Source organism: Helianthus annuus, chromosome 14 (assembly GCF_002127325.2).
Source record: "Helianthus annuus cultivar XRQ/B chromosome 14, HanXRQr2.0-SUNRISE, whole genome shotgun sequence".
NCBI classification, from domain to species: Eukaryota; Viridiplantae; Streptophyta; class Magnoliopsida; order Asterales; family Asteraceae; genus Helianthus; species Helianthus annuus.
In genome coordinates this window covers 157,501,245-157,526,152 of record NC_035446.2, presented here as the reverse complement: position 1 = coordinate 157,526,152, position 24,908 = coordinate 157,501,245, and the positions used below count along the sequence as shown (strand labels likewise).

Here is a 24,908-nt window from a genome sequence, read left to right as displayed (position 1 = left end):
AGTGCCGCCCGTGGTGTAACCCGCCTTATAAAACATGCAGCTCACATTTTAGCAACTATAATATAGTCTCCTATAGCTAGCAGAGCCCGGAATACACCATGAAGATGATAAAAAAATAATAAGATTTGGGCTGGTCGATTAGTCTAACCAATTTTATAAACATGTTACATCTAGATTAACTTGTGTAACAGTTTAATACACTTCGAGTTTAAAGGTAAACGAGTTAACCAATTTAATGTTGGTGACTAGTTTGGTAATTTTTGCACTTTGGCCACCACTATTTTTATTATTTACATGTACTGCCCCTTTAAACGTCATTATTCAGGAACCATGCCATTCATTATTCCATTATTTGGATTAGATCTAATAGGATTTTTTTATAATATATAAAGCCCCATCACTTGGACTACTAGGTACCTTGTATCATTCAAAATATTGGCAAAACTGCTGTCCACATTTGACATTTCATAGAACATAATATAATAAACATATTAAATCTATATTTTTAATGGTTTGGACTTTTTTAAATCACTCACATTGCTACTTTATTTTCTTATCATATGAAAGATATATTGTTGATTAATTATGCAATAAATATATTGTTAACTAGCTGGTTATGCTGGAAATAACAACAAACAAAAAATAAAAACTGCTTTTTAATATCATCAGTATTATCAAAACTTCTGGCGATTATACATGAACAAATAGGTAAGGTTAAATCACCAATGGGGTGGTGGTCCGTTGACAAAGACAAAGCTTATAAACACCTGAGTCTGGAAATAGATGTCTTGGGTTCAAGTCTCACAGACAATAGGGGTTAAAAAAAATTTGTCGTGCAAATAAAAAAGTAAGGTTGAATCATAACTTTACTGATAAGGATGTAATATCAGGAGCGGATGTAGCTTGATGCTAGGGGTAGCCCCCGCCGCTCCGACGGTAGTGTAAATTTTGGAATAATTTGAAGTTTTTACGATTTTGCTGCCCCTATAGGAAAGAAATTTTTGAAACGTTACCCCTTGACATTTTTTCTAGATCTGCCACTGTGTAATGTCACATTTATTTGATACAAACAACTATAAGGCCATCCGTAGTCATAACGCCCCTTTGTGGGCGTTATGCGACACGTGGCGCGCCACGTCAGCGTGTGGGCGTTATGGGGCCTTATGCATTTAAGCCCGTAGTCATAAAGCCCCCGCCTAATCATTACCCAATTAATTAATAAACCTTTAAACTATACATATATATGTATATATATATGTCTGTGTGAGTGGAGAGAAAAGAAACAACAAGCATGGCGCCGCGAAATATATAACGGGAGGAGAAAATTTTTACCCCATAACGCCCCCCGTAGTGGTGTTCGGGGCGCTATGGGGGCGTTATGAAGGAAAAAGGCGCCATATACAGCCCCATTACACATGCTCTAAATGTAGGCTATTTATTAGGAACAGAGAGATCCTAAGTTATAATAAATGTAAACCAACTAATTAGGTGTTTAAAATATTAATTGTTAATTAAGAATAACCTATTGACATGGACGGAAATCAACCAAATCAATGAATATTTGTAGCCTTGTACTCAAGCTGTGAAGATATCAAGAAGTTGTTTGTTTATGTATTTGATGCTGATTTTTGAATACAACGTGTTTGTTGAGGGTCGTTTTAGAAGCATATTTTTCGTTTAGAAATTGTTGAGGGTATCCGTATTTAGAAGCATATTTTTCGTATAGAAATTAATTTCGTTAAGGGAGATTGATATTTTAAACTATTCTGTTAAGACAAACCTTGTGGGCTAATAATTTTGTGATTTCAAATAAGTTTGTTGCCTTATAGTATCATCTTCAAATGTTCTTATATCATAACACAATATTAAATAATGGTGGTGGTGAGACATTTTAATAAGTTTACGACTTACGAGATGCTTTGATCATTTTGAAAAAAAAAAAATAATTAAAAATTTCTCATGCATAATGAAGGTAAAAAGATTAAAACCGAGTCCTTTACGGTTTTACGATTCTTTTCTCCCTCCTAACCTCCCCACAGTGGCAAATCTAGTACAAAAATTCAGAAGTATCCAAATTTTTTTTTTTGATCAGGAGCATCCTTTGTATAAAAAATAAAAATTTTACACTATGTAGACGGAGTTGAAGGGTATTTTTATACTACGGAGACGGAGTTGAGGGATAGCCCGACCTACCCCTCCTTATACATTGGCTCCGCCCCTGACTCCCCGTTTTCAAACTTGTGTAACATAATATATGGAATAAAGTATTTTAATGAATATCAGCAATTACGTAAATCGTTATAATATTTCGTTATAATTGCTCTGTGAAATGAACAGGCTTGCACATTAATATGTTATAAACAAATTATGTAAAAGAATTACACTTTTTCTTCATAATCCACGTTTTTATGATATAAAAATGATCTTGTTTACGTTGATTCAGATTTGACACCTTCAGTTGTTTTTTAATTTTTCTAAAAGAATCTAAAACCTTGGAACTTATATCAACCAAGCGTCCAAGCTACACATCTAAATATGAAATGCTGATCTTCGGACCTGAGAGTTCTACAGTATTTTAAAAACTTCAATAATAATGTAGAAACCTTGCGTGACCACGTGTAATTGGAAAATCGTATTTCTTTCATGTATCATGAGTTTCATCATAGATGGGATGCACGTGACCAAAAAAGGGGAGCACGTGTTTGCATCTTTTTTTTGTTTTTCACATTTTTGGTTCTTTTGGAGCCATACACAATTTATAGGATTTGTAGAACAAAATAGCATTAGACTTGCTAAAATTGCAAATTGCAAAGTAATAATAAAAGTAAACCTTTATGCAGAAAAATAACAAAACAAGTTGAAATTTTCATTTTAATGTACATTTTTTATATGACTACAAAAATCAACTTTAAAAACAATGAAAACATGAATACTTATGCAGAAAAGCTTAAACTTACCCATCAGCATAAACCATATTCCAAACTCTCTATATTGCTTCATTCAGATAATCTAAAATTTGTCACTAAAGTGTAATTGCATATTTCAAAATTTTTGCATTTGCAAGAAAATACAAAACTTAATTTAATTAACATGTTACCACCATGGAATCCTATCAAAATTTCCACACCCTAGTACTATTCCTCATCAGAAGAATCTGGTTCCACATCAACAATATCAGGAATCTCGTCCATCGGATCATCATTATCACCTAAATCGAACTTTGACTCCATACCTCCAACAGGACCTGATACAGGTGTTTTATCTGTTGGCTCCGGATCACCCGTTACCATGTTATCCACCAACTTAAAGTCAACTGTTTGACTTTGAACTTCAGTCTGCTTTTTAACTTCTTCGACTGACGGTGTTTCTACCAATATCCCCTTCCCTTTATCTTCGGGAACTACTTCTGCACCAGACGACACTTCAACGGAAACAACCTTTTCGGCTAATTGTGGTGTTGTTTCATTAATTTCTTGCTCAATTACCGGTGGTTGGTTTCCATCATTATCCTTTACCCATTTGTCATACAGGTCATCTTCTGACTCAGGGTTTTCAGGCTCGTTTCTAGATGCGCCAACTGAAAATACATTGTGGTTTTGAGCACCGGAGTATGTGTAGTTCTCCGTAAACCTACTTTTTACTCCATTAACAGGGTACTCGATCGATGATCCAAAATCTATAAGTGGAATCGCTCTAGGATGTATTAAAAGTTCCAATGCCATTAATGCATGCGCACAAAATTCTGCAATTTTTGTTCCTGTTTCTTGCTTACCTGCCAGATGTTTTGTAAAGGCAAAGTTGATAAAAATGAAAAAGCCAAAAATTAAATTTACTGTTTTGACCTGTTACCCCAACCCACCAATTTTACCACTTCTACAAAGAAGCAGCACTAGGGGTGTAAACAAGGGCTCGAGAGTAGGGGTGTTAACAAGCCCAAAGGCTCGAGAGCTACTCGTGATCGGCTCGGTTAAAAGCTCGAACGAGTCGAGCCTTAAGGAGCCCGAGCTCGAGCCTGAAATAGAGCTCGTTTAGTTATCGAGCCCGAGCTCGAGCCTGAGCTCGAGCCTGAGCTCGAGCCTGAAATACAAAGCTCATTTAGGCTCGCGAGCCCAAACGAGCCTAAACAAATTTTTAGTTTTTTATATATATAATATAATAATGATGATGATAACATTGGTGAGCCGAGCTCGAGCCGAGCTTTGGCTCGCTTAATCGCTGTTGAAACGAGCTCGAGCCGAGCTTTTAGCTCATTTGAGGTTGTTCTCGAAATAGCTCGAGCCGAGTCGAGCCGAGCTCGAGCTTTGGGTTTTACTCACGAGCCGAGCTTGAGCTCAAAGAAGTAGGCTCGAACCGAGCCGAGCTCGAGCTCCATAAAAACATAACGAGCCGAGCTCGAGCCTAGTCAGGCTCGGGCTCGGCTCGGCTCGTTTACACCCCTACTCGAGAGCTACTCGGGATCGTTCGGTTAAAAGCTCGAACAAGCGGAGCCTTAACGGACCCGAGCCTGAAATACAAAGCTCGTTTAGGCTTGCGAGCACAAACGAGCCCAAACAAAATTTTAATATTTTATATACATTATAATGATAAATTGATAATGATAATGATGATTACAACACAATCCTAAAAAACCTAAGTCGGTTTCAACTTAGGCCCATATGATTTAAACTAATAACATTTGTGAGCCGAGCTTTGGCTCCCTTAAATGAGAGCTCGAGCCAAGATTTTAGCTCGTTTGAGATTGTTCTCAAAATAGCTCGAGCTTTAGGTTTTACTCGCGAGCCGAGCTCGAGCTCATATAAGCAGACTCGAACCGAGCCAAGCTCGAGCTTCATAAAAACATGACAAGCGGCTCGTTTACACCCCTAAGCAGCACTCCAGTGGAGTGAAAACAACATGTTAACATTAAAAGAAAATATTGCTAAAAAATGATCAACATACGAAGATACCTTTACGGTACAGTTCAAGACCATGGGCCAGATAGGGAGGGCGAATACGTCCAGGGGAAAGAAGGGATGCCAAAAGAGCACGTAAAGAAGCGAGCTGAAAATCGGCCCAATTAGAGCTACTATTGTGTGAATTATGGAAGTCGTTTGCTGGTTTTATCCATCCACCTTTACAAGCATCTGTAGCTACATTTATAACAAGTGAGTCTACACTTGATCGCCAGCTGTCAGATCCCGATGCACCACCCTGCCAATAAACAAAAAAATTACATTTTACAGGAGCATAAAACAAAGAAACTTGGCCACATTCAGCCAGCCAGTCAATGCAATAATGTTTATAAAGAAAAACATACCATGGTTAGAAGTGTTTCGAGTACTTCAAGTGCAGCAATCTTGAGAGCAATTGGAATAGGGTTTTTGGGCAAATAAACTGTTTGAGCCTGATCCCCAAAGGGCATAACTGTCATTTCACGTTTTCTTTTCTTTTGCGTAGATTCTGAATTAGAACGTGCTTCATCACCACGATCACCAATTGAATCCAGATCAGTTGAAGCATTGTGTACAATATCTTCAGCTAGGTATAGTGACAGCCCTGCTCCATTGCACAACCACAAAATTACACTTATTATTATGCAATTAAACGGTTAAACTATTAAAATCAAATAAAAGTTAAAAGCATACCAACACCCATGGACAGCAGCATCAGCTTTAAGAGAGCGTAGACTTTTACCCTAAGTTCGGATAATTCACATTTCCTAAGATACTCTGTTACAATTCGGATTATACGTGCAGCATGTGGTAACAGTTGACTGCAAAGAGAAGAACCATTGACATAATGTTATACACGCATTGACAAGAGAACGAGAGATGCATTTTTTTATGAATTATTATTTAGAGGTCACCTGTGTGCTTCCTTGACAATGCCACATAGGATATCCAAACAATGAGCATGATGAACGGGGAGTTCTAAACAAACGTATTCCTGTTGCATTGCGGTTATAGTTGGGTACAAGGTTTGTGTCAAGGAACCGTCCACCATAAGCACTCTTTCAACAAGCATTAATAATAACTGAACAGGAACTTTAGCCTGTGATAAAATAAATGGAACGTTAAATAATGTTTACGCCTTTGGATTAACTAAATCCGTTCAGCTCATTTATAAGTAAACGGGCTGAAATTGCCACCTCTAACTTAGAGGTGGTAATTTCAACCCATTTACTTAGAAAAGTAGAAAAATAGGAAAAAAGTTCAGATTAAAAACAGGTCAAATACTCAAATGAGCCGAGCAGATAAAAAGTTGAGCAAAGTGAACCATTCTATTTAAAACAATAGACTATTTTCGAAATAATAATTAGGGAAATACTAAAAATAGCGCTCAGGGATAAGATTAACAGCTATAAGATGATTATTTTGGTGATAAAGAATGAGATTTACGGTTATTTTCTGTAAATCGGTTGCTAGGTATAGCAATAAGCTGGGTAAATTAAAAAAAATTACAAAAATAATCGTTATAAGGTTGTTAACCATAGCCCTTAGCCCCTTAGGGATATGTTTAGCATTTCCTATATAATTTTGATAAACTACGTTCAGGTTTCAGCACACCAACTATATACAACAAATAATAACTACGGTTATGTTTAACTCTAACGGGTCAAACAGGTAAAACAAATAAAATAGACTAATTAAAAGTCAGATGGGTTGAACCAGTCAAAAGTCACCCAAAGTGCTATTTTATAGCAAAAAGTTAACCCCTCCTAAATCATTTTAATTAAATCACTAGATCATATTTAAGATGATCTCAAAATTGGTAACTATATTTGGCACACTAGCTATCTTCAAACAATTAAAACTTTGACAATGTGTTTCGGATCAACCAAACCCGACCCATTCCAGCCCACATGAATATTACCCATTTTGATCAGTTACCCAACTTGTCTGGTTTGTCTCCTCTAAAGATGACTATAATATAGAAAATTCGAAACTACCTGAGCAGGATAAGATGATGTAAGCATTGTAGAACAGCAAAGCATCAGAGAAGATATACAACCCATAGAGACCCGTTCTGGCTTTGTTGACTTATTAGAAAGGTCAAATATCATTAGGCCTCCAAGAGGGGTAGGCGGGTCTTTTCCTGAAGGAACTAGTGCACGCATGGTTTTAGTTTCTGCAGTGAGTGCATATAAAAATGTAAGTACTTGTGACATTGTCGAACATCAACGAAATAACTTTTAGTCTCTATTAACTTACCTTCTTCTAAACCTTGGAATGAATCATTCAAAAGAACGTTAATAGCTATTAAGATCTTCTGAATCATCAAATACCAGCTGTCTGCATCGCCTCTTGATTTCGGAAGTAAAGATAAGCAAAGGGCAAGTTTCTGGTTACAATAGAGAGTATACATAAAAATCCAACACCAATATGGGTCAAAACAGGTACCCTTTTAGAATGGGTCAAAATAACCAATGTCAAAGCATAGAAAATTGTGCTAACCTTCACCGTATCGGTATTGCATTTTCCAGACATAAGCTTTGTAACGATAGCAGCTTCAGCCTGCCAAACAAACTTTCAAATATCAGAAACCAGCTGCATTTATGGTAAGCAACTGTTAAAGCCATAATTGCTGAATATAGAAAAATGAGAAATAATGTCTAGTAACAAATAATAGTATATTCATAATACTTGTTATCACATATATTTTACGAAACTCAGAAAAAATAGCCTAAAGTTTAGGACGTAAAAACAAATGTTAGATCATGACCACTGATCAGGTTTAGATAAGTAAATGAGAAACTACTGCATAGATGATAAATGTTACCAACTGCCGATTTCATTTTATGATCATACTGCAAGTTCCGTAAAATGATAGGCTAAAAATATAAATATATATTTAACTGTTGTTATGCTAACGCTAACCAAATTAATATTTCCTAATTTTTTGCTCTATTCGAGTATTCATGTGCTACAATAAGCAAGATCATTGGCCACACTTTGCAAAAGAAACAGGTAACTTACAGAATCGTAGTTCTTCTGAAGTGATGATGGAAATAAAGTCAAAATTGTGCATAACAAAGTAACAGCTCCTTCCTGTAGAGAAGAAACGATATCGGTAACTAAAAGCATATAAAGTCAAAGTTATTCTTTAAGCAACAAAACAGTTATTTACCAGAAATAAAAACATGTTTCATAATAAGGGTAATTGCGAAGTAATAGCATTTTTCGGGTACAACTTTTTGAAGTTTTTAGTTAGCAATGAAACAAAACAAAACAAGAAAATAAATTAATCTGAACAATGATAATACCAATACATACAGCTTCTGAGCTATCCTCATGTAACAGCTTTAAAACTGGTTGAAGAAGTTTTGCAGCATGTGACGATCCATCTCTCTTTATATTCGGAAACCCACTCAACCTAATTCAGGTGAAAATACATACAAATTATAGCGTATTAAATTTACATAAATCTATTCTCTTTATATAGGTAACATAAGTGATACCAGTCCAAGTAAACAATAAGTAACGGTGCACAAAATACAAGTAACAGGCCCGTAAAATAAGAAGTAACAGCCCCGCAAAATAAGAAGTAGTAAACTTATGATATCAATATATGATGACACTGTCCATTTTATGTTTCCACATTTGGTGATACTCATGTTTGTTAAGCAACCTGTAACTATTTAAGTTTTGTTGCTCGATTTTTCCAACGAAAAGATGCAACATTTAACTTCACACGTAGTTTAATAATAGATGCAACGTTTAACTTCACCAAGTGTGTTTGAACATTTAAAAAAAACTGTTAGAACATTAATGGTCGTGAAGTTTTTGTCCAATGCGTTATTTTCTTTACCATTTTACATTGCATGTTAGAGAGTTTGGTGGCTTTTTAAAAACTGAAAGCCACGTACATCATTTCAAGTCGCCTTTCGCTCATTTTTGTAAGAAATAAATCATACTTCAAGCATATGAAATATTAACACATACAGAATAACAACAATCCTAAAAATGGTGGCAACAACCAGCACACAGATAAGATGGATTTAGAGATTCATATTCATAAAACTATGAAAGTGTCACGTGCGTTTTACATTATTTTTTCACTGTCTCGGCAAAACTTCATATTCTAAATCTTAACAACCATAGATTAACAAAAAGTGTGACATCATTGATGTAAAGCTTCATTTGAACAGTAGCATGTGACTAGAGGGGGCAATTCTGACCCAAAGTCTTTGATATGGGTCATTTTGGGTTATTTATAAAATACTATGGGTGGATTTGGGTAAAATAATTTAAGTTAATGGGTTGAAATGGGTTAATTAAAAAAACAAAAAAAACATCCACGGGTCAATACGGGTTGAGAGTTTTAAAGGAACGGTTCCTTTAGGGTTCTCTACCTCAACACGGGTTCACTGAACATAATCAGTTCCTAGTCATCACTCATCAGCGACGCCGACGCCCCAATCTCCACCCTCTCCGCCGTCTCCTCCGCCACAACCCCCCACCGTCTCCGCGTCTCCATCGTCTCCTCCGCCACAAACCCCCGCCCCTTCGCCGGCATCTTCATCAGCGACGGCATCTTTTCCGATGAAGGTATCATCATCACTTCATGAGCCACGTAGCTGATGGATTTGATGTGTGTATGTGTAAATGTTTTAAATTTTCAAGGTGTGTTGGAAGAGTTATGTGTGTACTGCTGTTGAGGATGGACCTGGGTGTTTGACTTTGAGGTGTCCGGAGCCGTCTTGCGAGGCTGCGGTTGGGCCGGATATGGTTCGCTTGTTGGCGAGTGAAAACGAAAGGAAAAGGTATGATTTTTTTCTGCTTAGGACTTATGTCGAGAGTAATAAGAGGGTTAAGTGGTGTCCTGGGCCGGGATGCGAGTATGCTGTTGAGTATGATGATGATTTCGAGTTTGGTAGTTACGATGTTTCGTGTAATTGTAAGTATGGTTTTTGTTGGAAGTGTATGGAGGATGCTCTCATCCGTTGGATTGTGAAACCGTCGGTAAATGGGTGTTGAAAAATAACGCTGAAGCAGAAAACACTAACTGGATTCTCGCGTACGAAGCCTTGTCCGAAATGTAAGCGGTCGATTGAGAAGAACCACGGTTGTGTGTGGATATGAGTTTTGCTGGTTGTGTCTTGGGCCGTACAGGGGACATGATGGCAGAGCGTGCAACGGTTATGCTAAAGAAGGGGTTCCGGTTCATGAAGCGGAACGTCAAAGAGAGTTGGCTAAAAAAGCAATTGGGAGATATACGCATTACTACGAGCGTTGGGCTGCAAATGAGAAATCGAGAAAAGAAGCTCTTACAGACTTGCATAAGATTGAAACCGTTGATCTAGTTATGTGTTGGCGTCCCATGGATGATACACACAAACATGCGGCTTGGATGGCTGGTGAGTCATCGGGCAATGATTAACCGAGTGATCAAGACATGTTTGTCTAGTTATGTGTTGCTTTGAACATGAATGGTGTGCAGGGTATTTGGTATAGTTGTTTGTAAAACTGCATAAGTTATTTCCTTTACTTCTAACTTTAAAACTTCTTTCTGTTTGTGGACAATCTAATTTGTGTTTTATTTTTTTGGTTTCTCTGCCTTTTGCATTTTTTGTGGACGGTCTTGGCACCAGTGATGCTGTAAGTTTAAGTGGATCGGTACGGGTCAAAAGGAGTAATTTTTTGGTACAAGTTACTACCGATTGGTCGGCTCGACTCAGTTTTTGTTCAAAAAAAAAAAAACTGACCCGACCCGACCCGAAACCCGTTCCGACCCGGACCCGTTCTGACCCGGACCCGTTCCGACCTGGACCCGTTTTGACCCGGACCCGTTTCGACCCGAACCATAACAACCCTTTTTTATAATTGACCCGTTTTGACCCGAACCCGTTTTGACCCGAACCCGTTTTGACCCATGACCCGACCCAACCCGACCCGACCCGTTTGCCAGGTCTACATGTGACTAAAACAAAAGATATAGCATATACCTTGTAAGAAAATCTGAAATAGAGGCACAACATGCAAGTTTCACAAAGTTAGACCCTGCAGAAGCCTGATTTACGTGCAAGATTAAAATTTGTGTTAGATCAGAAATTCCAAGATAGCCGGTGAAGTTTACTAATCTCCCACCCCTTTGGCATTACATGCACCATACACATGAATGTCAGGCAAACTATAAAAGCGAAACAAAAATCTAAATACCTGAAGATGTTTAAGCAACTCCTGAAACCAAACAGAGTAAGATGCAAGAAATCGCTCGGAACTGCATACTTCAAAAGTCACCCCTAACAAAGATATTCCAGCCCAAGCTTTATCTGGCTACATCACACATAACCTAAGTAAATTTAAACTCATGGTTCTGAAATCGACTATAAAGTACATCAAAACGATCACACTATTATCTTCCCTTTTTAAATTAAAATAGATATCTAGTAACTTAAATTATAGCCAGTGTTGTAAACATCGAGATTAATCGGCAATAAGTAGTTTACTGACTAATTCACCTAGCTGAACCTAAAATCGGTAGGTGGTCAAAAGCAGTCAAAATTAATAAAAATTGGTCAAAATCTTTGAAGTATTCGAAAAATTATACTTATTAATCCAATCCAATTAATAAGTTTAAAAAACTATATATAAAAAATTTGAAAAGTTTTGTGTGTGTATACACATATAAGTTTGAAAATTTACATACAGAATTCAAACCCGATTAATCACTATTAATCGGATCAAAGGCCAGTCAGTACTCACCACCCGACTAGCGCCTAGTGATCTTTACAACCATTTTAAATAGCTGCTTAAAGCCTCTAAACCTAATAAGCCTAAACTAATTCACATAAACCAAAACTGAAGTAACACATTTTCATTTAAACATAAGCATAAAACAATTCATATTAACTGAACATGTCTAGTCATGTCATCATACTAATTTGCATATTAAAAAAAAAAACACTGAATTGAAATGTACCATTTTGCTAGACACTAGCATGAGCACACGATCAACCCATAAATCAACAGCTGACTTCCACTTTTCAATCAACTTTTTGTTATCGGCAGAGTGAACAACGCGTTCAGACAACAATTCATGAGTTCTGATTGCAGAGGCAACGTGTAGAAGCCGTAATGAATCCCCCAACGGTTGTTTATCTTCCGGGATGTGCTCGTTGATGAGTGAACGGAGAAGTCTAGGTTTTAGAGCGACGTCGTATAGATTCTGAGCGTAGTCAAATGCCGCCATTGTTGAGACCTCTGCAACTGAAGACTGGGGTTTAGGGAAGAAAGGGGGAAGAGCTAGGGTTTATGAGAACTGCCTTAATAAAACTTTTGTTGCATATTAGACCCTCAAGTATTATAATGTTTCTATTTTGTTATAAAAAGCCCTAAATTTTAAAACCACTAGGTCTCGAATTAGGTAGTGTTCGTTTTATCGAATTGGAATTGGAATTGAAAAGAACTAAATTTAGAATTCAAACGTTCCAATATGAATTGTAATTTGATGGAATTGGAATCTCAATTCCATTCTTGATGTGTTCGTTTGGCAAATTAATTGAAATCTAACAATCTCTTCCTGCTAGGGTTGTTCACGACTCGACTCGAATCGAGCCGAGCTAAGGCAAAACTCGGGCTCGGCTCAATTATAAACCAGGCTGGCTCGGCTCGAATCGGATTTGAAACCGAGTTGAAAATCTAAACTCGGGCTCGGCTGGGTTTTAAACCGAGTCGGCTCGGCTCGACTTGGTTTAGCTCAATTTTAAAAAGAAAAATTAATACATGACTCTTAAAATTCAGTAACTAACATATTATTTAATAACTCAAAAGAACATATCAAAAATAAGCTCAACCTAATATATTACATGCCAAAATCAAGTTTAGCAACACAAAATACGTTCTTAATTTCAACGAAATTCAATATAAGTTCATTAGCATGGTAATCCTTTAAATGTGGTATAGATATCAAATTACACTCCTGATCACGTGTAAATAATATTCACTTTTTGTGATATATTATAACGTATATAAAAATAAAATATATTAAAAGTAAAATAATCCGAGCTAAGCCAAGCCGAGCTGGTATGCGAGCCAAACCGAGCCAATCCGGCTCGTTACCAACCGAGCTAGACTCACTTTCTAATCGAGCCGAGTCAGCTTGGCTCACTTTCAAACATAGCCACATCGAGCGAGCTTTTACCGAGCGAGCTCCGAGCCGCGAGCTTTTTGGACAACCCTACTTCCCGCTGATCGGGTGAGCTAGTTTAGGTTGTTAACGAGCCGATTCAAGTGCATAGCAGGTTGGGTCGAGACATTTCAGATCATTAATGAGCCAGATCGGGTTGAGACGTTTTGGGTCGTTAATGGGTCGGTCAATTCAATATGTTTCGGGCCGAATCTAGGCATTTCGATCGTTAACAGATCGGTTCAGATCGGGACGTCTTGGGTCGTTAACGGGGGCTAGGTCGGGTCGAGACGTTTCGAGTCATTAACGGGTCGGGTCTGTTCCATACGTTTTGGGTGGTTAACAGGTCGGGTCGAGACGTTTCCATTCGTTAACGGGTTAGGTCTATACCTGTCCGGTTGATGCTAGGTCAGGTCGGGTCGGGTCGTATGAGACGTTGCAGGCTGATCAGATCGAATTTTTGTGGGTAGGCGGTGGGTCGGGGGAGGCGTTGCGTGTCGGCGATTGACGAGTTCGGGTAGAGACGTTTTAGACATCGGTGACTGGTCAAATATTCCACTGATTTTACTTGAATTTCTTCAAAATTTGGAAGAATTTTGAATTCATTTAGTTTAAAAAATTTAAAGAACTTTATTTCTTTATTGAAACAAACAACATAAGAAATGGAATCTAAATTTCAATTCCATCCAGATTCCATTCTACTATGTGAAACGAACACTATCTTAATCACTTATGGATCAGTTTCGATTTACATGGTAGTTCGTGGGTTTTCTTCATCTTTTAACCAATTTTTTGGGCTTCGACCCAGTGCCATTTTTTGGATTCCAAAACAACTAGAAAGGCTAAAAAACAAAGTGGCCTAGGCCAGACCCAAACTAAAACTATACATAATTTAACAAAACAGAATTAAAAATACCAAAAAACTACACAAAAACAAAATTAACGAGGCCGAATTTAGAAAATATAAAAAATATGCCCCATCGAACATAAAAATATTTAGACCTTAAAATAACAAACATTATCATCTAAAAATTTAAATTTCACATTACGTATTAAAATTGATTGAATCGTCACTATTTATACGAATTGAGCATTGAGAGTCTAGTTTGATACTTAGTTTGTGTCAAAGATGACTATATATCCGCTATTCATTAGCCTTTTGAACTAAACGGTTGAGAATATCTTGAAGTGCACAAAAGTTATGTTGAATTATCATGTACCGTTATTTTGTTCATGGTACTATATTCTCTCGTACTTATAACAACAAATCAATTGAAGGTGTGATACATGTCTAGTAGAATTTAAGTCCAAACTATTTTATTCCTTTTAGTTTAGTAATACAATATCTTTTGGTGAAAAATATGGCTGAAATCCATTATTTTTAGGTTCCGTTTGTGTCTTGTATGTATGATGACAGAATTTGGGATCAAACCAATTCAAAACTAGCATTGTGTTAACCTGTACTATATGGTCTAGTGGTAATCTTTTTCTTAAATTTTATGAATAATATAAACATTTTTCTTGTTAAGCTTTATGCTTTATGACAACATTCAAAGAAGCCAAGATTATCTATTATTATTTACCTTCAATCATATTCAAAGAAGCTAAGATTATCTACTATTATTTACCTTTAACCATATTCAACTATAATTTTATAATAATAAAAAAGATGGTAGGTAGAGTGATAATGTTCTTGGTCCTTTGGACTTGTCATGCCTTTCATAATTACTTTCACCCTTCCACAAATTAAACCATATGATTTCCATGGTCCAACATGGGTCCAGCTTTTAAAGTTAATCTTTTACTTTTTTTTATTTTATGATTTTGGTTATCACAAATTTAAAAGGAAATACTTCTCAACTATATGAACACTTTTATAGATGAAATTTTAAAATATATTTTATTTTGATAAATTATCAATTATTTTATCAAGAGCTTATAAATTTATAAAGGATGGCATTTATCATTTTAGCATAAAAATGTGTTTTCATATGGATATCAGAAAATTAATTTGGATCCTCCACACACATAAAAAAGCTTTTCTAACCCGTATTCTCAAGTCGTTGTCAATATAGTTACCTTGTATAAGTTTTCAATCTGAGTATGGATTGAAGGCAACTTATTTGTTTGCTAATACTATAATATAAAATAGCTCGCTCGTTAACTTATATAAATTTTCAAGTCAGACATTATTTTTTTAAACGTGTTCCTTTGTATGATAGTAGTTTAGTATTACTTTATACGAGACTCCTTCAAATTATCCGAATCTGAAATTTTTGAAAATTCACATCCGAATCCGAATTTTCAGATATACGGATATCTGAGATTTCGGATATTTCGGATTCAGGTTCGGATATCAATATTCACTATCCGAAATTTTCAGCGGATAATCCGATTTTGAACACCCCTAGACATATGTTATACGTGTTATAACATAAATTGTCTAAATTGTTTCATGTTATGTCATCATTCATTGTTGTTTTATTTAACATGATTCATTTTTTACCCTCGTTAATGAAAATTCCTAGACCCATTGTCAACAACCTTACACGTAAATGGGTTACCCTCCAAAAGTCAGTTAACTAAAATTTAATTAATAGTTTAATACCTTTATCAATAAATCATATATCTACCACCGTTGAATTTTGTACCCCTTGAAAATTGTCCTTTATAAATTGCAACCATAAAACTGTTTGCTCTAATATAAATTATCGCATTTCACTGTGGGCATTCATGATTGATTGTAGCCTCTTGATGACTCAATTTCATCGCATGTCATGCCTAAATTTAACACAATTTCGTCCAACTTTTCATAAAGTGTCCCCACATGTTTTTTTTTTTTTACTTTGGCCCTATATACCACCAATTCATGTCTTCTTTCAACCTTTGTAATGACTAATGGCTTCCTCCACCTTCATTTTGTGTTTCCTTGCCTTCTCATTGCTACTTGGTCTCGTTAGACTGACTAGAGCGTCGAAACTCGAGATTGAGGAGTTGTCGTGGCTCGATGATGACAAGGATGAGGAGATCAACATGGTCCTGGGACGTCACGATTCACTAAGAAAATGTGATTTTGGGTCGGGAAAATGGGTGTATGATCAAACCTATCCTCTTTACGATGCAGCCACTTGCCCGTATCTTAGTACTAGAGTAACTTGTCGAAAAAATGGGAGGCCCGATTCTGATTACGAGAAATGGAGATGGAAACCACATGGTTGTAACATTCCTAGGTATGTATTTTCTCTTTCACCTTGTCGTATATTATTAGAGTTAGACAAAATAAGTGACGAGTTAAAATGTTTTATGTTATATGTCAAATGAGTCGGGCCAAGTGATGTTGGGTTGAAACACATTTTCAACCCGTTTTATATGTTTTGTTCTTTTTAGTTAACTAAAAGGTCTTATTTTTTGGCCTATCCAGAGGCCAAAATGACAAATCCTAACAAGTCATACTTTTTAACTTTGATTATTTAAACTCAAAAAACATGTCTAGCCTACAACAATTGGTTTATTATCTAGTAACTAGTAATAGTATATGATCAATGTTTTGTAATTTGTGCAACAAAAGTTGTACCTTAAGATTGGATGGGTAAAACTCATGTTATTTCAGGTTTGATGCATTGGAGTTTCTTGGAAGAATGAGAAGGAAAAGAATAATGTTAGTAGGTGATTCCATAATGAGAAACCAATGGGAATCTCTCGTTTGCTTGGTCGAATCCGTAGTGCCAACTGACCGCAAAACGGTTACTTATGCAGGCCCAACGATGGCCTTCCATGCCCTGGTGAGACCGATTGTATTTATAAGTTATAACCACAACATACATACATATTAGCGAGTTGTAACATACATTTGTTGGTCGACCATATATGTCAAAGGTATGCAACAATATATTGTACTATGAATCTATGACATCAGGGTTGTCCCGAGAATCTTAAACATGACGAGTAAAAAAAAGGCCCCTATAATACAAAGTCAATAATCATATATAAAAAAAACACAATATGACAAAATAATTGATATAAATTGGTAATGAGTTTTAATTGTTGGTTTTTTTTATTTAATTGTTTACCAATTTAAATAATTGGGCCTATTTTTATTCGGGTCTAAAATCTAATTTAGGTTTAATTGTTTAAACTAGTCGGGTCTTATATTATTTGAAATTAAATATACATGTTTAAAAAAATTACAAATGTAATACAATCTTTTTTAAACCCATGCCCTTTGGGCGACCAGGCCGAGGGTCGTCACCCACCTGACCCTCCCTCAAAGCCGGCCATGTCATAGTATGCATCAACAAAATATTATATTGTACAACTCATCAATACAAATATATAAATATATGGAACCGGGGATTTGTATAATACCATAATGTGCCTAGGGCGGTTCAAGCTTTTTGAGGCCTAAAGCACATAAAAAATTGAGACCCAATTTATCTACATGTAATTTTTAATATCAAGGGCCATTAGGGAAGCGAGCCCAAAAGCTATTGCTTTATTTCACTCTACTCTAGCCACCCCTAAGATACAAGTTTGACATGGTTGTTCATTGTCTTCTTTTCCAGGATTTTGAGACATCTATTGAGTTTTGTTGGGCCCCACTTCTTGTTGAACTGAAGAAAGGGCCTGGAAACAGGAGGATTTTGCATTTGGATTTGATAGAAGAGAATGCCAAGTATTGGAGAGCTGCTGATGTGTTGGTTTTTGATTCGGCACACTGGTGGACCCACTCTGACAAATGGACCTCGTAAGCAATAAAAGTACTAACTTGTACATTACAATTTACAACTTATAAATTGTAATTTTGTATGATGTTTTCAGGTGGGACTTGTTGATGGAGGGAAAGCATGTAGCCCGGGATATGAACCGAATGGTTGCATACCAAAGAGGGCTTCGAACATGGGCTAAATGGATCGATTTGAACCTCGACCCACGTCAGTCCCGTGTCATATTTCGTAGCATGTCACCTCGGCATAATAGGTACCTTGTGTATAAATCTTACTAAATATATGAGATGTCAAAACGGGTCATGGGTAGTTGTAAGTTGTGCATAATAAGTTGTACCTAACACAAAGAAAGTTGTACAGGGACAATGGATGGAAATGCTACAAGCAAAGGGAACCGTTAGCGTATGCTAGTCACCCCCATGTACCTGAAGAGATGATGATTCTTAAAGGCGTGCTAAAAAGTATGAGATTTCCTGTTTATCTACAAGATATAACTGCTATGTCAGCTCTACGAAAAGACGGACACCCATCTGTTTACACACAAGCTGGTGGAGATAAAGTCGAGAAACAACACGGGACGGGCCATGGTTCGGCTGATTGTAGTCATTGGTGCCTGCCTGGTGTTCCTGATATCTGGAATGAGATGCTAAATGCTATGCTTTGAAGATTAAATAATTACCGTTGATGGATGGTTAGGTTAATGAAATTAAATCACGTGTGGTTTATTTGGATTGTAACCTCCCTCTTGTTGGTAGTACTAGTTAATTAGGTCCGTTTATTTTAACTAATATTTCAAGTTCCGAGTTCTGGTCTCTTAAACGATTTATCCCTTTTAAGGAGTTTCCTCCCACATCAGTTCCAATCCAAGCTCGGTAATGTCTAGAACTAGTCCAACCCGACCAGTAACATGAGCCAAAATGAAAATATTGCATATAATTAGAACTATTGTGGTTAAATTTGAGTTTTACGCTTTAAAGAGTAATGTCTTGAACAAAGCACAAGTTAATGAATAGTTGCATTATATTTTGGTATAAAACATTTGGGAAGTTAGTAACAACTAAAGGTGATATAGCAATGGTCTAAACTCTAATCCTTTTAAGTGGTAGCTCAAGTCGTGTACCATCGTTAACGAATGAGGTAGATGAGTCGATGTTTCATCTATTTGATTGCTTGGATCATGTGTAAAATAACTCTAATTATTGGTTGATCCATCCAAATATGACTATCAGTCTTACCCCTAAGATGGATAAAAGTGAATAAACAGAATAGCCATTTCAATATGTTTCGGTAAAAGTAGTTTTTAGGCTATGATTGAGCATTAGAGACAAAATGTTATATGATGCACATGCACTTTTTTAATCTTTAAACACAAGCCTGGTAAACGACTGGGTAGGGTAACTTGTCAAATTGGATTCAGGTCAACTAGTGTTTTATTCAAAACGGGTCGTTTATAGAAAGTATCAATTTGATTTAGGTCCAACCTAATTTGATTTAGGTCAAACTTATTTTAACAAATTTGGCTCACCTTGAAATGGGTCATGGTAGAAAACAATTATCAAGATGGGCTCACCCACAATATTTGCTTTTACGTCGGCTAATGCTAACGACAGTGGCGAATACGATAATGGCAGCCAAGTGGGCCATGATAATCGTAGAGGTGGCATAAATGGTGGTGATTATTGGTTATGGCAGTGATTGTAGTGCCAACTAGTAGATGGTGGCGACACAATGGGGATTGCCGGTGGGTGGTGCTCTCCCATTTAAACTTGTTTTAAGTTGCTAGGTTTTATAAAAATATCTTACGTTGATCCATTGTACCATTTAAGTAGAACACCTAAGCAAACTTATTTAGACCATTTGTCATACCTGCAAGTAGGGCTGGCAATATGACACCTGTATAAGACATGATTAAACATGTTTGCTGAAAAGTACACTGCGTGATTGTATAACTTTTTTAAAAATAAATAAAATTAGTAGGCTATGATCCATCATTTCTTCTTCTTGATACATAAAACATACAACTTTGTTATCGAATAGGATATAAAGTAGTTAAACGAGTTGTATTCATGTTTAATACTTAGATAATTCGTGTTGTCAGAGACCTGTTAAACACGATTAGAAGGCTAAGAGACCTGTTAAACACGATTAGAAGGTCAGGATCCATAATTTCTACCTGCTAGGTGCTTAATTAAGTGGCACGAAAGGGTCGAGCAGGAAAACCACCCTAGAAATGGAAGCATGATGTGCCACCTACAGGAAACCTTTAGTACGAGCCATGTGTAGAATGATTATAACACATGCCTTAAGGTTATGCTTAGCAAATTCCTTAATATAATAATATTCCTTAAAAAAATTAGTAAGGTTACTTATTCTACATGAACTCATAAATCACTTAGAGTAAATTACAAGTTTTGTCTTTATGTTTACATCAAATTTCAGACGTTGTCCTTTTGGCCAAAAGTTGACAGTCGTTGTCCTTTACCTTTCCAAATCTTGCACGTTTTGTCCTTTAGGCCAAACCCAGTTAGAATTTTTGGTTAAATCTGATCATGTGCCTTACACACGAGGGCATTGTTGTCATTTCATCTCTTTAGAGACTATTGTGTAAAAAACTTATGTTTAGGGACTAGTTTGTAAGAAACTCTATTTATAATTAATCATTGAAACCATTTTTCACTCTCATCCATTTCTCCCTCAACCTCTTCTATATTACCACAACCAACCACCATCAACCATACCATACCATCACAACCTACCACCACCGCCAGCACCTTACCCACTAATATGAAGACCACCCCGCCAGACCGTCACCAACACCTCACCCCGTTGTATGAACCCTAACCCACCACCAACCGCCACTAGCCACCACCACGACAACCAAAAAACAAAGAATCAATGGCCAAAAAAACCCCTCATACAGAACAGTTGATACTTTGAAGCATGCTGAAACTCTGACCCAGTCGCAACACTTCGATCCAGAAGTTTTAAATCCAAATCTGATCTAACCTCTAACTAGATTCGGCACCGTTTTCAGGTTTTCCATTTAGGGTTTGAACGACGGCGATAAATAAAGTTCTAAATCCCCTTCGATTTTGTGGTGGTGGCAGGTTTGACTGGTTTCAGCTTTCGCTGGTGAGTTAGGATTTTTATTTGGTTTGATTTTGTGGTGGTGGTGGCAGGTTTAGAGAAAGAGACGGTGAGGAAGATAGAGAGATGACGAGGAAGATAGAGAGAGAGTGGTGGTGGGATGAGCAATTTGAACAGTTTTTGTGACTCTAAACAATGATTTTGATTGTTTTTTGTTCAAGTTTCAGGGTTATTGTTTATTCGAGGGGTGGTGGTGGTAGCCGACAAGTGGTAGTGGTGGCCGTTGGCGGTAGCCGACAGATGGTAGTGGTGGTTGTTTGTAGTAGAGTAGAGAGAGATGGGATAAGAAAGGCTATAATTAACTTTTATAAAACATATATAAACAAATAATTAAATGTTTTAATTTATAAACTAGTCTCTAAACATAAGTTTTTTACACAATAGTCCCTGAAGAGATGAAATCACAACAATACCCTCATGTGCAAAACACATGACCAGATTTAACCAAAAATTCTAACTTAGTTTGGCATAAAGGATAAAACGTACGAGATTTTGAAAGGTAAAAGACAGCGACTGTCAACTTTTGGCCAAAAAAACAGCGACTGAAATTTGATGTAAAGATAAAGAACAAAACTTGTAATTTACTCAATCACTTAAGTTCTTCTCAAAAAGAAACTCTCATGTAAAAACCATAACAAAAAATCTACAAAGTAGAAAACGATCAAACAAGTGTCTGTTACCAAAACTCTTATTGCTAAAAACATACATCAACAAATTTTCATGCTATAATAAAACCAATAAAGAATAAAATACACTACTCAAACTCAAACTCAAAACTCATACCTATTCTTCATTTTCACTCCCAAATCTCTTCTTCAACTTATGAATCTCTTTATCTTTCAATCCAAAAGCCTTCTCCAACAACTCCTCATTGATCCCGGACCCGAACAAAGCTACCGGAAGTTTCATCGACCCCGGATTCTGGCTATCAAAACTCCCAAGAACCGCAGCCGGAGAATCACCAACATTCATCTGAAAATGCAACACACCTCTAGGAAACACCATCACATCCCCCTTTTCAATCACTTTTGCGAAAACTTTATTATTTGTGTCAACAAATCCTGAATAAACCTTCCCTTCAAGCACATACGCCACCTCGGTGGCCCGAGGATGATAATGAGGAACATTGATGCCACCAACCTCGAAGTCGGCTCTAACTAGCGACATTCCGAGTGTGTTAAGGGCTGGAAAGACTGCGGCGGAAACGGGTATTCCAGAGAATTTGTTGGTGAAGTTTCCGGGGTGTTTTATGCCGGAAAATATGAAGTCGTCAACGGTGAGAGATGAAGAGTTTTTGCATTGGTGGTGGGTGTGGGGAGAGGGTAGACAGTAGTCTTGGATTGGATCCGGGTCGGATCCGGAAACCGGTGAGGGTGGGTGGGTGGTGAAGTGGAAGATGAACATAACTAACATAACGTTCGTTTTGGGGAACATGGTTATAGCGATGGGGTAGGGTGGGGATGAAGATGGAAATTTATAGGTAGTTTAATTTAATGGATTTTTTATTAGTATGATTGCTACTGAGGTTCAATCATGTACCATACATTTTGTTTTTCCTTAAGATGGATAACAGTGAATAAACAGAATAGCCATTTCAATATGTTTCGGTAAAACTAGTTTTTCGGCTATGATTGAGCATTAGAGACAAAATGCTATATGATGCTCTGCACTTTTTTAATCTTTAAACACAAGCCTGGTAAACGAGTGGGTAGGGTAACTTGTCAAATTGGATTCAGGTCAACTTGTGTTTTGTTCAAAACGGGTCGTTTATAGAAAGTATCAATTTGATTTAGGTCAAACCTATTTTTGACAAATTTGGCTCACCTTGAAATGGGTCATTGTAGAAAACTATTATCAAGATGGGCTCACCCACAATATTTGCTTTTACGTCGGCTAATGCTAATGACTGTGGCAAATACGATAGTGGCAGCCAATGTGGGCCATGATAATCGTAGGGGTGGCATAAATGGTGGTGGTGATTATTGGTTATGGTAATGATTGTAGTGCCAACTAGTAGATGATGGCGACACAATGGTGATTGCCGGTGGGTGGTGCTCTCCCATTTGAACTTGTTTTAAGTTGCTAGGTTTTATAAAAATATCTTATGTTGATCCATTGTACAATTTAAGTAGAACACATAAGCAAACTTATTTAGACCATTTGTCATACCTGCAAGTAGGGCTGGCAATATGACACCCGTATAAGACACGATTAAACATGTTTGCTGAAAAGTACACTGCCTGATTATTTTACTTTTTTAAAAATAAATAAAATTAGTAGGTTAGGATCCATTATTTCTTCTTCTTGGTACATAAAAATACAACTTTGTTATTGACATGGGATATAAGTAGTTAAACGAGTTGTATTCAAGTTTAATACTTGGATAATTCGTGTTGTCAGAGATCTGTTAAACACGATTAGAAGACTAGGATCCATAATTTCTACCTGCTAGGTGCTTAATTAAGTGGCACGAAAGGGTCGAACGGGAAAACCACGCTCGAAATGGAAGCATGATGTGCCACCTACGAGAAACCTTTAGTACGATCCCCAACCTTAGGGTCGGGACGAGCCATGTGTAGAATGATTATAACACATGCCTTAAGGTTATGCTTAGCAAATTCCTTAATATAATAATATTCCTTAAAAAATTACTAAGGTTACTTATTCTACATGAACTCATAAATCACACTCAAGTTCTTTTCAAAAAGAAACTCTCATGTAAAAACACATAACAAAAAATCTACAAAGTAGAAAACAATCAAACAAGTGTTTGTTACCAAACTCTTATTGCTAAAAACATACATCAACAAATTTTCATGCTATTATAAAAACAATAAAGAATAAAATACACTACTCAAACTCAAACTTAAACTCAAAACTCATACCTATTCTTCATTTTCACTGCCAAATCTCTTCTTCAACTTATGAATCTCTTTATCTTTCAATCCAAAAGCCTTCTCCAACAACTCCTCATTGATCCCGGACCCGAACAAAGCTACCGGAAGTTTCATCGACCCCGGATTCTGGCTATCAAAACTCCCAAGAACCGCAGCCGGAGAATCACCAACATTCATCTGAAAATGCAACACACCTCTAGGAAACACCATCACATCCCCCTTTTCAATCACTTTAGCAAAAACTTTATTGTTTGTGTCAACAAATCCTGAATAAACCTTCCCTTCAAGCACATACGCCACCTCGGTGGCCCGAGGATGATAATGAGGAACATTGATGCCACCAACCTCGAAGTCGGCTCTAACTAGCGACATTCCGAGTGTGTTAAGGGCTGGAAAGACTGCGGCGGAAACGGGTACTCCAGAGAATTTGTTGGTGAAGTTTCCGGGGTGTTTTATGCCGGAAAATATGAAGTCGTCAACGGTGAGAGATGAAGAGTTTTTGCATTGGTGGTGGGTGTGGGTAGAGGGTAGACAGTAGTCTTGGATTGGATCCGGGTCGGATCCGGAAACCGGTGAGGGTGGGTGGGTGGTGAAGTGGAAGATGAACATAACTAACATAACGGTCGTTTTGGGGAACATGGTTATAGCGATGGGGTAGGGTGGGGATGAAGATGGAAATTTATAGGTAGTTTAGTTTAATGGATTTTTTATTAGTATGATTGCTACTGAGGTTCAATCATGTACCATACATTTTGTTTTTCCTTGCCTTTTAAGGTTCGATAATTTTATTAGCTAGTAGGATATTGTTAGTGTGTTCTGATTTTTTTTTATAACAAGCATGTGACTTTTGTAAGTTACTAGTAAATTTTTCCCGTGTGTTGTGTCAGGAATCCAGACGGTATCATTTCAATTTGTTACGATATTGATACAATACCGACACTTAGTATAACAATCAAAAGAAAAAAAATCCAAAAGTACAATAAAAAAATCGGTATAATCAATGAACGCAATTATTTAAAGTATACGGGTGCTA

At 36.9% G+C, this 24,908-nt stretch overlaps 4 protein-coding genes across 4 annotated transcripts; 1 reads left to right on the top strand and 3 right to left on the bottom strand.

The window, feature by feature from the left end:
- Window positions 1–2,966: 2,966 nt before the first annotated feature.
- LOC110890678 (proline-, glutamic acid- and leucine-rich protein 1) lies at window positions 2,967–12,232 on the bottom strand. Its single transcript, XM_022138301.2, has 13 exons — window positions 11,902–12,232; window positions 11,139–11,255; window positions 10,925–10,989; window positions 8,253–8,352; window positions 7,956–8,027; window positions 7,434–7,493; window positions 7,191–7,320; window positions 6,929–7,107; window positions 5,846–6,030; window positions 5,625–5,752; window positions 5,297–5,535; window positions 4,947–5,190; window positions 2,967–3,772 (listed from the first exon to the last, which is right to left on the bottom strand). The coding sequence occupies exons 1-13, from the start codon at window positions 12,169–12,171 to the stop codon at window positions 3,135–3,137; spliced, it is 2,427 nt and encodes an 808-aa protein (XP_021993993.1). The 5' UTR covers window positions 12,172–12,232; the 3' UTR covers window positions 2,967–3,134.
- A 3,755-nt stretch (window positions 12,233–15,987) lies between these two features.
- Window positions 15,988–18,650, top strand: LOC110890677 (protein trichome birefringence-like 36). Its single transcript, XM_022138300.2, has 5 exons — window positions 15,988–16,337; window positions 16,718–16,889; window positions 17,670–17,851; window positions 17,926–18,084; window positions 18,192–18,650. The coding sequence occupies exons 1-5, from the start codon at window positions 16,006–16,008 to the stop codon at window positions 18,493–18,495; spliced, it is 1,149 nt and encodes a 382-aa protein (XP_021993992.1). The 5' UTR covers window positions 15,988–16,005; the 3' UTR covers window positions 18,496–18,650.
- Window positions 18,651–21,650: 3,000 nt separating this feature from the next.
- Window positions 21,651–22,564, bottom strand: LOC110890676 (germin-like protein subfamily 3 member 2). The gene has a single exon (XM_022138299.2). The coding sequence runs from the start codon at window positions 22,410–22,412 to the stop codon at window positions 21,762–21,764; it is 651 nt and encodes a 216-aa protein (XP_021993991.1). The 5' UTR covers window positions 22,413–22,564; the 3' UTR covers window positions 21,651–21,761.
- Window positions 22,565–23,672: 1,108 nt separating this feature from the next.
- On the bottom strand, window positions 23,673–24,555 carry LOC110890674 (germin-like protein subfamily 3 member 2). Its single transcript, XM_022138298.2, has one exon. It carries the CDS (start codon window positions 24,512–24,514, stop codon window positions 23,864–23,866), a length of 651 nt encoding a protein of 216 aa, XP_021993990.1. The 5' UTR covers window positions 24,515–24,555; the 3' UTR covers window positions 23,673–23,863.
- Between the last annotated feature and the right edge of the window lie 353 nt (window positions 24,556–24,908).